Source organism: Meleagris gallopavo, chromosome 1 (assembly GCF_905368555.1).
Source record: "Meleagris gallopavo chromosome 1, MGAL_WU_HG_1.1, whole genome shotgun sequence".
Lineage (NCBI taxonomy): Eukaryota > Metazoa > Chordata > Aves > Galliformes > Phasianidae > Meleagris > Meleagris gallopavo.
In genome coordinates this window covers 69,729,027-69,742,073 of record NC_139404.1, presented here as the reverse complement: position 1 = coordinate 69,742,073, position 13,047 = coordinate 69,729,027, and the positions used below count along the sequence as shown (strand labels likewise).

The window sequence follows — 13,047 nt, the reverse complement described above, 5'->3', positions numbered from 1 at the left end:
CATCTTGTACAGATTATTCGCACTAGCTGACCCAGGAGAAATAGAATCATGCAGAAGGATCTGAGTGAGCAGTTCACTTGAAATTAGACATGAAATGAATTTTCTGATTCTACCTTCTAACTCACTGAAACTGATACATTTAAAAGGCAGAACAAGTTTCAGCTACTTATTCAAAACATAATGAAGAGAAGTTCAGCTAGCAACTATAAATCTAAGACACTCAGAAGTTACTTTTTTTTTTTTTTTTTAAACTGTTGTCATCAAAATTGCAGTTGTGTCTCATACTCTGAAATCCATGAAACCACAGAAATATTTCCCCTAGGCTCTATCTGGTAAATATGATATATCAGATACAGAAAAACAGAATCTAAATAATCAGGATTCTGATCTCATTTGTTTTACAATTTAACAGAATGTACTCAGGCAATTCAGCATCTCTCCCCATCCTGAAATCCACATAGAACAGATCTTTGTCTCTGTTGTTCCCACACAGGATTAGCAAGCTGCTATAACACTCCTCACAAGAAGATCCTTCATCAGGCATAAGATCTCAAATGTCACCCTTCCACAACAATCTCTAAGTACAGAGAACATCCTTTAACTCTCCAACAATCTTCTAAAGCCAATTTAAATCTATAACAAAATGCATATTGGCAAGAAACTTTGGCTACAGCATCATCACTTAGAAATCCCTAAGTTTCATTACATTAATTCTTGTGGCTATGTTTCTTCCTTAAATTTATTATTTTTTTAATATAAGGATGTATTTTTTTTATTTGGCTTTGAAACACGTCTCAGTGTGTGGCTGTGGAAAATGCAGTCTTCAGACCCCAATCCCTCAAGAAAGCACCGTGCCAGAGCCTACAGTTCACAAGGCTGCTTGCCAACTCCAAGGTTCACATGCTGAAAGCTCATTTGGAAGCAAGAGGCCTATGTCTGGAAATCATCTGACTAAGAAGGAAAGTTAAAAGCTCCCTATTACAGAGGGGCATCAGCATTTCTGAGGAAAACCAACAGACCCCATCTGCAAATAAGATTTTTTCTTATAATATTATCTCCAAGCTATTTTCTTTCACTGTCAGTATCCTACAACATACTGCGCTATGAAGAACTCTGGCACGTTCAGAGCACAGACAACAACCAATTTACAGCAAAACACGTTAAAATCTACAGAACAAAGTCCTCTGTGAAGGGTTCACAATGCAAAAAAGATTCACAAAGGAGATGCAAATTGTTTCCTCAGAAAAGGACTGTGTTGTTCCATCCAGCAAAGTGTTTGGGAAGATGTCTCCAAAAAAGCTTCAATAATCACATGAATAACTTGCCAAAACTTCTAAATAGTCGCATCCCGTGACGCTGTCAACACCAATATTTTAGGCTTTAGTTTTTGCTTTTATCCGTACAGCATTTCACGAAGCAGCCACACGGACACCCATGGCAGACTTCGTGTAACGGCCGCGGCGGTACAACGGCACTGCACGCCCCGCCCCGAGCCACCTGCTGCGGGCAGCGCCCAGCTGCCCCGCCTCCCGCCGCCATAGCGCCCCTCGCGCGGCCCCGCCCAGTGCGTTACCTCAGGGCAGAGGTCTCCCATTGCTTCTTCCTTAGCTTTCCCCGCCTGCTGGGAAACGGCCGCCCCTTGTGCGGTGTTCCGCAGCAGACGGTGTCCTCCCTGAGAAAGCGCAGTGGAGCGGGTGCTGCCCCTAACCGGAGCCTCCGTCCTCTGCTATGAACTGCTCCCCTCGTCACTCCCTCCTGCTGTTGTTGCTGCAACACGTTTTCTCCTTAAACGAAAGGCAGTCAGTCAGTCAGAGCCGTCAGGTGAGAGAGGCACCTGAATTCCACAGAGCCGCTCCCATGTATGCCAGGGGATGTTGGCAAAGTGTGAGACGCTCCTGTACTTCTCTTCACTCCTAAAACGGAGCTGCGCAATGTTTGCACGCCTCTAAAAATCCCAGAAACACTTTAAAGGCAAAAATATAGATTAGCAGTCTACTGCAGTTACAGAAAGGGGAGTAGGGGTAACCTTGAAGATTAATGGCGTTGTGCAATTGAAATCACAGACCATACAACTATTAAAAATGGTAAAGTTAGACTGGTGAGAAAACAACACAGAAAGAAAAGGAAGAAAAGACACCATTTAATTACTATCAGTGGATGCATCCATGGGTAGGGTCGAGCGATTTGAGCTGATCTGAGCATAGCATTGGGATGTGCTAACAGCAGGTGGCATGCACTGTCTGCAGGGACAGCAAAACAGCGTGTTATTCAGACACAGATAGCCTGCTTTATCTAGTCACGTTTGAAAGCCAATAGCTACAGCCCTCATCCTCTTCAAATTACTTTTTTTTTTTTTTTTAATTCTCTTAAAGGCAAAGTCTAAAAGCTCAAGTTCCTTCACCGTGGTTTATTATAGTATTTGATCAATAACATTTACCTCAGTTCTATTCTATTTTCTAGGAGCAGTTTCCAGGTTTATTTGCAGTGCTTTGTGTTCAATTAGGCCATGTCCTGAGAGGGCTCAGATATGTAAGGAAAACCCAAGATGAGCAAAGGCACATTGCAACTAGGGGTGCTTTCAGCAAGAACTGCTACCCCAGTTCCAGCTGTAAAACTTTTGAAAATGTGACGTTGCCTGATTTTAATTTCTTCTGGATAACATGATACCATGTTCTGGGTAACAGACTTCTGAAATGCTTATTGGCATAAGCTTCCTAAGCATAGGCTGTAGATGATTTTGTTTTTTTCCTGTAGTCCCATGTTTTGGTGTACAGTCAGGATCCAGAAGTGTTGTATGCATGTATACAAGCATTCTCTTTTGTCTATTAAATGTCAGTTGTATTGACATTCTGGCATAGTTTTAAGAAGAATTTTGATAAAGACAGCCAGTTTTACAGCTGGAACAAAAAAAGGTTTTCACTCCATATCCTGTGATACTTTTACAAGTACAGTTGTATTCAGCCCACTGGCTTTATTAACTCCTAGTTTACATAAGAGCACTGTGTCCTTGTGAACTATACATGTAATCTTCCTTAGACATCACTTCTCACTTTGTCATTTTTTATATTACTACATCACAGTGTCCCCAGAAAATCTTAAAAAACAATGTGGAGATTCATATTCATAGTCATAAGGAAGATGAAGGATAGGATCATAGAGAACAGAAAGGGAGAAGCAAGAATGAGGCACCTGAAATTTCAAGACTGAGTGAGTTAAGAGAAGCCCTGCAGTACTTCCATCTCTTTTGCCTTTCACCATTCACTGTGGTCACTCAGTCCAAAAGGCAATTTAACATGCTGGTATTTTGGGTTCAGTACGCCTGAAAGTCAAGCCTGTTCTGTTTTAAAAGAGCCAGTGATATTATGCTCTGAAGCCCCGGTGAAAAACCAGCATTTTTGTGCTTGGAATACAGTTTGACACTGCCTTGCAGTACAGTTGGAATGTATTACTAAATAATTTGATAAATATCTCTGAATATTTTTACAGCTGTAGATAGAGTCACAAAGGCTTGCTAAATATTTTCCTGAGTTGACTCAAGGTCACAACCCCTCGTCTTATGATACCTAATTTTCTTTGTTTCGGATTAAATTTAAACTGAGAGAAAATAGAAAAGCCCTCATATCTTTTTTTTTTTTTCTTTCATAAATGTTATTACTTTTTCCCAGTACGTCTTGCCCCTTTTACATTCTCAGACAACAATAACTTATTCAAAAACAACAGTAATCACAACAGTAACAAATTACGTAAGCTCTAGATTTGCTCACAAGGAGTTGCAGAAGTCACTAAGGGTGAGGAATATTAATATTTTCTAACCAAATAACATCCAAACATAGTCACACAAAGTGATTAAAAAATTAAAAAGGATTAGTATAATTTTCCAAATCTACAACAATCAGCAACAGTGTATTTTTTCGTTACATTTTTAATTACATTTTCTTATTATAATTCAAGCTGTGTATGACAGAGACAAGCAAATAATTTTGCTAGAAAACTGGGAGAAAAAAGCTCAGTAGCAAAAGCCATACTGAGAAGAGAATGGTAAAATGTGTTGAAATGTAAACTTTGAAATAGAAAGCAATTTCTTTCAAGAAGCAACAAGGAAAGGTGTGTACTGTTGCTGCAAGTGAGAAACTCAGGGATAGGCAGAACACATTTTAAATTAAATAACTGTAGAAGCTTACCACTTGATTCAACCTCAGATTAATCTCCCACATTATACTAAATCCATATGTTTATCCAAGTGTACAAAAAAAATATTCATTCTGTGATTTATTTTGGGCTTTATTGCTACCTCTGTGAATACCAATTAAAGTGAAGTAATCAGGATAAACAGTGCAGCTGGTTGGTTTTGGCTAAAGGAGGCACTGAGTCTGATTTTTGAGCTGTTCAATAAGTTTTGATAGAGTAAATTCTACAATATATACGCCAGATCCTCATGGTTGAAAAGAAAACAACAAAACTCACAATGATAATTTATTGAGCTTATTGAAAAGCATCTTTAACAGATCAACAAATTCATATCTTAATTTACTTCATAACAGAAAACCTGCATGCCCTTGTTGATTGAGATAAAATTCCTTCTACATGCACAATTGAGCTTCTAGTTACTCCCTGATAGTTGCTCGCTCTTTTCTAATGCAGAGCTAGCTGGATCTTACTAGTTTGTCATCTCTGAAAGCAGAATAGTTTGTAAAATGCTTTGAAGAAGGAAGATACTATCAAAAATTCAGAGTATGTTTTCAAAAGCCAGCGTCAGTTCACTTTGAGTTTAACTATGATTGAATATAGAGATGAATTTTCTAAGTAAACCTTGAGTTTTTTTGAGTTTTCACTTCCAGCACTGTATATGCACAAAACTTGCATTGTGACATAATCTTTAAAATAACTCAGGATGTAACTGCAACAGCACATTAGAGTTTACTTTTAAAATTACTAAGTGATGAGTGACAGATACCAACAGAGTTCTCCCTACAGTCGATTTTTACTTTACAGAGCATAGCTTCATGTAAGTTCTGCATTACCTTGCACGTAGCTCTCTCACACTGTCTGACTCCCAGTCAGTTCTTCCATGGGCAGAATTTACTGATGTTTCTCCAGTAACACCATGTTGTAATGAAGTGTTTTGCTATAATGTATCCTATCATTCTAATTAGTATCCTATCATTCTAATGAGAATTGCAGATCCAGGCCGAGGGTTCAGGGATGTTTGGGTTCTCTCTCATTCTTTTCTTTGAGAACCTGGGCTTTCATGCAGGAGCCTATAGATACTGTAACACTAAAGCAAGACATATGAGGAAGATTATAACGGCAATGTCTTCAGGTCTCTGCTTTAGCCATTTGAGAAATAGGTAATTAACAAATTATATACCTTGAAAAGGTATAATGTGAAGGTCCTAGTTTCTACAGAAAAATCAAAAAGCTACTAGGCAACTTTTGAGATTTAAAATTTCACTTGAATGTAACAGAGAAAGAAATTTCTGTAAGAAACATTTTTTATTTATTTATTTTTTTGCTGGTTCCAAGTCTCCAATGAGGCACAAAAGGCTTCATAATCTAAACATATTCCACCTTTCTGTGGCAATGAGGCACAGACTCAGATGTAAACGATCCAAATCATTTATCCCCCAGGTGCTCACATAACTTATATACATTCACAAGTTTCCTTTTTTTGGCTTTCCCATCTTCCCTTACCACTTTCCCATCATTCTTTACATGTCAACAAAGTATTCCACCCCTTAACACCCCTTAACCGTGCATACAGGTGCTCATCCAGTCAGAGCCATAGGCTGTTCCTTTTGCTTTTCTCTTCTTCTAGAGATGTCCTTGATTCTCAGCCTTGCTTTCTCATGCTGTTTATCTTGCTTCATAGCTGCTGCTCTGAATAGTCTTTCTTGTATTCCCATACCTTTCTTTCACTAAATTTACTAGATTTATTCTGGAAGTTATGAACTCCAATATTCAGTCATATTGCAACATGACTCACTCCAGAATTCCCCATTCCTATTTTTAGTAAGAAACAATATAATTAGAATTAGTTTTCCTCTGTTAATGCAGTCGTGATTAGTTCATTTGTGGTTAAAGGCTAGCTTTCTAATACATGTCAGTCTTCTCCTGCTACTTCCCTTATGATGAATCTTGGAAGTAGAAAAGAAAAACATAATAAAAGAATATCAAAGCCAATTTACCTATGCAATATGTTCCAGGCTGAAAATCTTCCTTGTGAGACAATCCAGAAAGGTTCACCTGGGTAATTATACTCTGTTGTTTTGTTGTTTTGTTTCTTCTTCTTTTTTTTTTCTTTTCTTTTTTTTTTTTTTTTTCCTTTGTAAATGTGTGTGAAGATAAGAGAGTTAAAAGGTTTGAGTAACAGGAATTTTCTAGGATTTCAAGCTTGTTCAGACTCATTGTTCATTTTCATTCAGTATCTTCTCATCTGCTAGTTAGAGCAAATACTTGCACTGCACTCCACAATATGCTTGAGCAAGAAGAAATCCTGTACAATGAGACCCTATAAGTAATACACTCAAATTTAAGACTTGATTTGGCATCTTGAAATGAACCAACATTATGACTAATGCTTTTCTTGAGTCTCAGTACAAAAATCTATTGCCTTATATGTTTCATTCTTTAACTTCTCGGCAAACTAAAAAGCTGTTAAAAAATTATCTAACAAAAGACCTGCAGAAATAAAAAAGAAAATATTCACTATCTGCATAAGTGTTCATACACCGCAGATATTCATCTGATTAACATTTATAGTGAATAGTTCTAAATACAGGCATCCAAGAACTATTTCCTGGAAAGGCATTGGAGTATGTTGTAGTAATACACAGCTGTTAACAATCAGAGAAAAATCGAATTCAGTCTGCAGCCATCCTTTGTGGTTATGTTCTTACATAGCACAGGTTACAGAAATTAGTATTTGGGCAAAGAATTCTATCCAATAATATGATAATATGAAATTAATATACATAGAATTTGTTGGCCAGAGGTACTCCTGTAAGTTCTAGAATATGTCACCAGCTCTCAAATACAATTAAAGAAAGGAAAGAACAATAAACTATTCTGATGACACAAATTTAACTGCCCTGTATTAATGCTTGCAACTTGGTCAAATAACTTCCTCCAGCAATTTTAATTGGATACCTCCTGTCCATGTGTTTGATCTGTTCCATGATTTTATACAGAAACACAGTGATTAGATTTAGAAAGAATCTGTTGGGTTTATAAGTTCAAGTCAGTATTTTAGCTGTATTGTTAAATAGTCAGAAACTGAGTTGCATTGGTGGGGATAGAAGTCGGTACCTAAAATTTGAGACACTTGTGACAGATGGTGATTTCTTCTTGTAGGTTTCACAGATAACCAGGGGACTGCAGAGGAATGGTAAGATTCAGGAATCCTGGGTTCTTGTTCAGGATTTATAAAGAAGTGTTTTATATTCTGTATTGCTGATTTTGTCCATGCAACATCACCTCTGTTCTGCTCCTGCTAACCTCTTGTTGTCTTGTCTATATGCCATCTTGAACTTTGTTTCTAGTTTCTTCCACATTCCTCACTCTCCCTAGTTAATTTCTAATTTCTTTACCCAGACAGCTGTTCTCTAATTTTTAGGGGTAGCCATTGATTGATAATATATTCAATACAGTTTTATTACCAGGTCACATTTAATTTCCTCTTTCTTTATCCCTCAGGACTTAAACTATTCTTTTCTCTCAGCACAACGAGGTTCCATTCTTTGTCCCTTTTCTGGCTTCCTGTGTCCTAAAAACCCCTTTTCCTTGAGCATCTTGACCCCCTGTCAGATTTGTTGTTGCCAAACCAGGCTTACCACTGACCATGGAGTCACAGAGTCCCTCCTGTTTTATATATGGACAACTTCATCCGTCTATTACCCCTTTTTCTCCTCTGCCTTCACTCTAGTTCATGTTTTTTTCCCATTTAAGTGGTCTCGAACTATACATTTCTATTGCCCTTTCTTCCTGTTGCCTAATTCTAGTCTGTTTGCTCAGTAAATCCTGTTCAGAGCCACTTCCTGCTCTTTCCTTTGGCATTACCTACAACTCCACCATATTGCTCCCCTCTCTTTCTTCCTCTCCCATTATCTCTTCTCTTTCTGAGACATTTAAACAAAATGTTTCCCTACCTCCTTTGCAGTCACTTAGCTATGGAGGGAAACAAGACCACTGTCTGAAAATCCCATCAAGTGAAATCTTCAGCTGCCTTTGGGCAGTCATTACAGGCAGGGCATCCTCCAGGTTGTAAGACTGAGACAAGGCATGTTTGATTGTTCTGGAGATGATGGCCCCCTCCACAGAGAATTAGTGCCTGATTTAGTGATTAGCACCCCTGCTCATGTCATGGCAGTAGTGTTAAAAACTACATAAGTCACTCTGAAAGTAATGCTTCCTATTTATTTCCTATTTATTACACGGATAACAATAACACTATTTCATAGAGCAAATTCTCAGCTACAAAACACTATTCTTCAACGTAATCACCACCCTTAGCTATGCATTTTTACTAGTGATGAACAAGAGCCTGTGTGCTGAACTTGTCAAAACCTGCACCAGTGGAGGTGACCCACTGTTGCTGTTGCCACTGCTGAAATGCACCACCCACCACCTCACTGTGCTAACATTCACTGTTTGGTTTCCATAAACATTCAGAAAGCATCAGTGAATGTCAGTGGATGCCATTTTTTTTCTGCGTGGAGTAATTCATTGACACACCTTTGCTTTGTATACATTTCCATGTCAGATGCCATTTTGTCAGCCTACCCCTCTGCTGCCATCTGTCACACAATAACAAAACATAGTGGAATATTGACAGGAAAGTTCAACCTCTGTTGCTGTACTGCAGACATCTGCATTTGATGTAATGGGCCAATATAATAAAATTGGAGGCATCATTTACAGAGCAGCCCTCATCCAATAAAGAAGGCATCCTCTGAAGTATTATATCACATGGTAAGTTACTCTTCTCTAACTACCATGTGACAGATGACTCATCTCCAGGACATTATGCCAAGCTATGCATAAAATGTCACAGAAATCATAAAATTTTGCACAGAGTTCATTTCTAAATGGAGCTATTATTGCTCGAGTTTGCAGTTATGATTCCTAGGAACCATTAAAATACATAAAATACATAAAAAATAAGCCTATTGAGAGTTAAAGTACTTGTGTACATACTTTTGCCCTTGTTTGCATTGTGCAACATTTAAGAGCTCCTCTCTTGTAAAAACAAGACCTCACTGTGCTATCTCTTCCAGAAACAGAGAGCAAATCTGGCCCAAAGTTCATCTGGGTAAAGCAGCCAAACGCTTCATCATATGGCACCAGAGAAACTTTGCTATACAACTGAGGAAAGCTCCAGATCCCACACGTGGAAAAGGCTGATTTTTGCAAACAGTTGTACATGTATTATCTTGTTATTAGTATGGATATAGTGTATCACAAAAATCGTAAATGGATTGCAGGATTCCCTTTATATTAATCAAGATACTTCTCCTGAGGAATAAAAATATATTAGTATCATGCATTTTGTTACTTCTAGCTCATATAGTCCCTTTCTATTTCCCCACTGTATTTGAAACCTTGGAGCAGTGCATATGCCTGGCACGTTCCCAGTTTTATGCACCATTTTTGCCGAAATGGAATATTTAAGTCATTACTTCCAAAGCCTTATCTATACTCAGAATGAATCATCTGCAGAGGAATCTGTGTATATTGTCTCAGTTACAATGTGCCCAGGGCACTCACCCCGCAAGTCCTGGATTCACTCCCAGAAGCAGTAGGTTCTGGGAGATTTTTAGAACACCTTTTAAATTTTTGGATGACAGACAACTAAATTAAGTTTTTAAGTAGAGATGCATGCACCAATCTCTCTCACGTACACCAGAAACACATGCATTTTCAGTTCATACTGCATGCTATCTCTACATCACTACTGACCATATGAAAATAGGCATCAGGTTAAATATTCCACTGTATATCTGGCAGAAGTTTCTTCACAAATAATCTGGAATTCCTATCATGTCTCTGTTCTGTGGGCTACCTTCTTATAAGCATTGATAATGAAGTTTTCCGATCACTTCCCATTAAAGAACTTCGTTTTTAGATATTTTGTGATATTCCCGATGTCTAACCACGCTGACTGACACTTTTCAAGAGGTAGAAAATACTCCAGAAAATTCACTTAAACAATTCAGCATTTTCTAAGAGCAAGGTTAGGGAAAACAATAGATTCACAGAATCATAGAATCATAGAACGGCCTGGGTTGAAAAGAATCACAATGGTTATCTAGTTTCAACCCCTCTGCTATGTACAGGGTCACCAACCACCAGACTAGGCTGCCCAGAGCCACATCCAACCTGGCCTTGAATGCCTCCACATGGTAACTTTGTTACCATGTAATAGATGGCAGTAGAGGGATAGTCCGACAAAATAGTAGATAGTTCTGCACCTCAGTGTATTGATTGCTCATCTCAATTTAGTGCAGTCCACAAACTTGCTGAGAGCATACTACATACTACCATCCAGGTTATTAGTAAATATTGAGACTTGATACTCTTGTGTTATTTATTAACTGCTAACTCTGATAAAGCTATTGAAATGAGCCCTGGATTGAGATAACTCAGTTGTAAGAAGGCCAGGTGCACTTCTCTCTCCTTGTATAGTATACAGACTTTCCAAAAATTAACAAAGAAAATACCCCAAGACTTTTCATATGCAGGAAAGAAAACCTGGAGAAAAAGAAAAATGAAGTCTTCAATCCATGCAAGCTAATGGACATTTTACCACTAATTAGAGACATATTTTATAACTTTAAAAATATCCACTTGATCATATTTAAAAACATCTGTATGGAATTCACAGAATCACAGAATCACATAGAATCACAGAATTGCCAGGATTGGAAGGGACCTCAAGGATCATGAATCTCCAGTCCCCCCTGCCACATGCAGGGCCACCAACCTCCCCATTCAATACTTGACCAGGCTGCCCAGGGCCCCATCCAACCTGGCCTTGAACACCTCCAGGGACGGGGCATCCACAACCTCTCTGGACAGCCTGTTTCAGCACCTCACCACTCTCATAGTAAAGAACTTCCCTTTGACATCCAACCTAAATCTTCCCTCCATCAACTTAAAACCATTTCCCCTTGTCCTGCTGTTATCTACCCTTTCAAAGAGTTGATTCCCCTCCTGTTTGGAGGCTCCCTTATGTTACTGAAATACTGCAATGAGGTCACCCCACAGCCTTCTTTTCTCCAGGCTGAACAAGCCCAGCTCCCTCAGCCTGTCCTCATAGGAGAGGTGCTCCAGTTCCCTGATCATCTTAGTGGCTCTTCTCTGGACCCTCTCCAACAGCTTCCTGTCTTTCTTATACTGGAGGCTCCAGACCAGGACACATTACTTCAGATGGGGCCTCACCAGAGCAGAGTAGAGAGGGACAGTCACCTCCCTGTCCCTGCTGGCCACCCCTCCCAATTCAAATATATACCCAAGATCTACTGTGTTTTGTGCACCACACAAAATGTTCTATACAGTTTGGACACATGTAACTTAAATCTTATGTATATGAACTCACCTGTCTGCACATTTCCATGTTAGCTGAGAATCTTTTACACTTCTCTAGTGAATTTTTTTAGTATCTAGGAGAGTTAGACATGGTTAGATGTTGTATATGATTTATTTGAAAGTGTTCCAAGTAAGCAATTATCATCTAAAAGTGCTGAAGAGGAAAAGTAACAAGGTGACAGTTAGAAACTTTCAAGGCAATATTTGGAATTATCAATGTTTTTGCAGACTGAGAAGTGTTATAGTGCCTTCTTCCACTCAGCATCCCCGGGTCCAAAACCAGTTCATCTGCTTGAAATGAAATATATTAGCTTCTCTTATCCTGTAGATAATATAGAAATATAAACTATCGTGATGTTAGGATATATCTATATGAACAAGTGCAATCAAGGAGCTGCAAGCTGCCATGAGGCCTCTCCTCAGCCTCCTCTGCTCTGGGCTGAACAAACCAAGGAACTTCAGCAGCTCCTCATAGGTCTTCCCCTTCACCCTTCACCATTTTTGCAGCCCTCCTTTGGACACTAACAGTTTTATGTCCTTTTTATACATTGGCACCCAAAGCAGCAGACTGTACTCAAGGTGAGTACAGCATAGAGCAGGACAATTATTACCCTTGCACATCTAGCAATGCCTTGCTTAGTGCACTGCAAGATACAGTTGGCCTTCCTGGCTGCTTGGGCACGCTGTGGACTCATATTCAACTTGATATCAACCAAGACTCCCACATCCCTTTCATTAGGCCTGCTCTCCAGCATCTCATCCACCAGTCTGTATGTGTAGCCAGGGTTGCCCCTTCTTAAGTGCAAAACCTGGCATTTAATCTTGAAAACAGCATATGATTGGTGATTGCCCAGCTCTCTAATTTGTCTAAATCTTTCTGAAAATCTTCTTCACCCTTGACAGCGTCAACAGCTCCTCCCACTTTAGTATTGTCAGCAAACTTGCTCAAAACACCTTGTAGTCCTACATCCAAGTCATTTATAAAAACATTAAAGAAAATTAATATGAAGCCCTGGGAAACCCCACTAATGACTGGCTGCCATCCTGATGTAACTCCATGTACTACAGCCCTCCCTGAGATGTAATAATAGCCAACTTCTGCTTCACCCACACCTCTGCCAAGCTTTATGCTATGGCAGATGCTACCAGCCAGAATATACTGCTTTTAAATCACTATTTTACTAAACACTCTGATTGTCTTGCACAAAACAGCAGTGCTTCACAGATGACCAGAATCATCCCCCACAGTGTGAACGTGCACTTATGACAAAAAACAAGGGCTTTTCTTGTAAGTCTACATTCACAGGATTTCAAGAATTCACAGCTCAGTTTAATATACGTGCTCAGGTGCAACTCTAAATTATTGAGCAGGTTTATTTAAATTTAAAAATACAGAGAAAACGGAAGTGAGTGATGCTATGTCTCTTGCCCACAAGGCCAGAAAAAGAGCTGTGATCTCTTCTA

At 39.0% G+C, this 13,047-nt stretch overlaps 1 protein-coding gene across 2 annotated transcripts in view; it reads right to left on the bottom strand.

Moving 5' to 3' along the window:
• UPK3A (uroplakin 3A) overlaps positions 1-13,047 on the bottom strand; it is a 31,836-nt gene that overhangs the window by 3,861 nt on the left and 14,928 nt on the right. The window contains exons 5-6 of one of the 2 annotated variants that reach the window (XM_085233024.1): positions 1,574-1,784; positions 1,232-1,356 (exon numbers count right to left, since the gene is read on the bottom strand). In XM_085233024.1, coding sequence (XP_085089150.1) covers positions 1,302-1,356; positions 1,574-1,784 — 266 coding nt within the window. In that variant the 3' untranslated portion in view covers positions 1,232-1,301. Of the gene's footprint in view, positions 1-1,231; positions 1,357-1,573; positions 1,785-13,047 lie in introns of those variants that run through there. The other variant, XM_085233016.1, reaches the window with a different exon arrangement.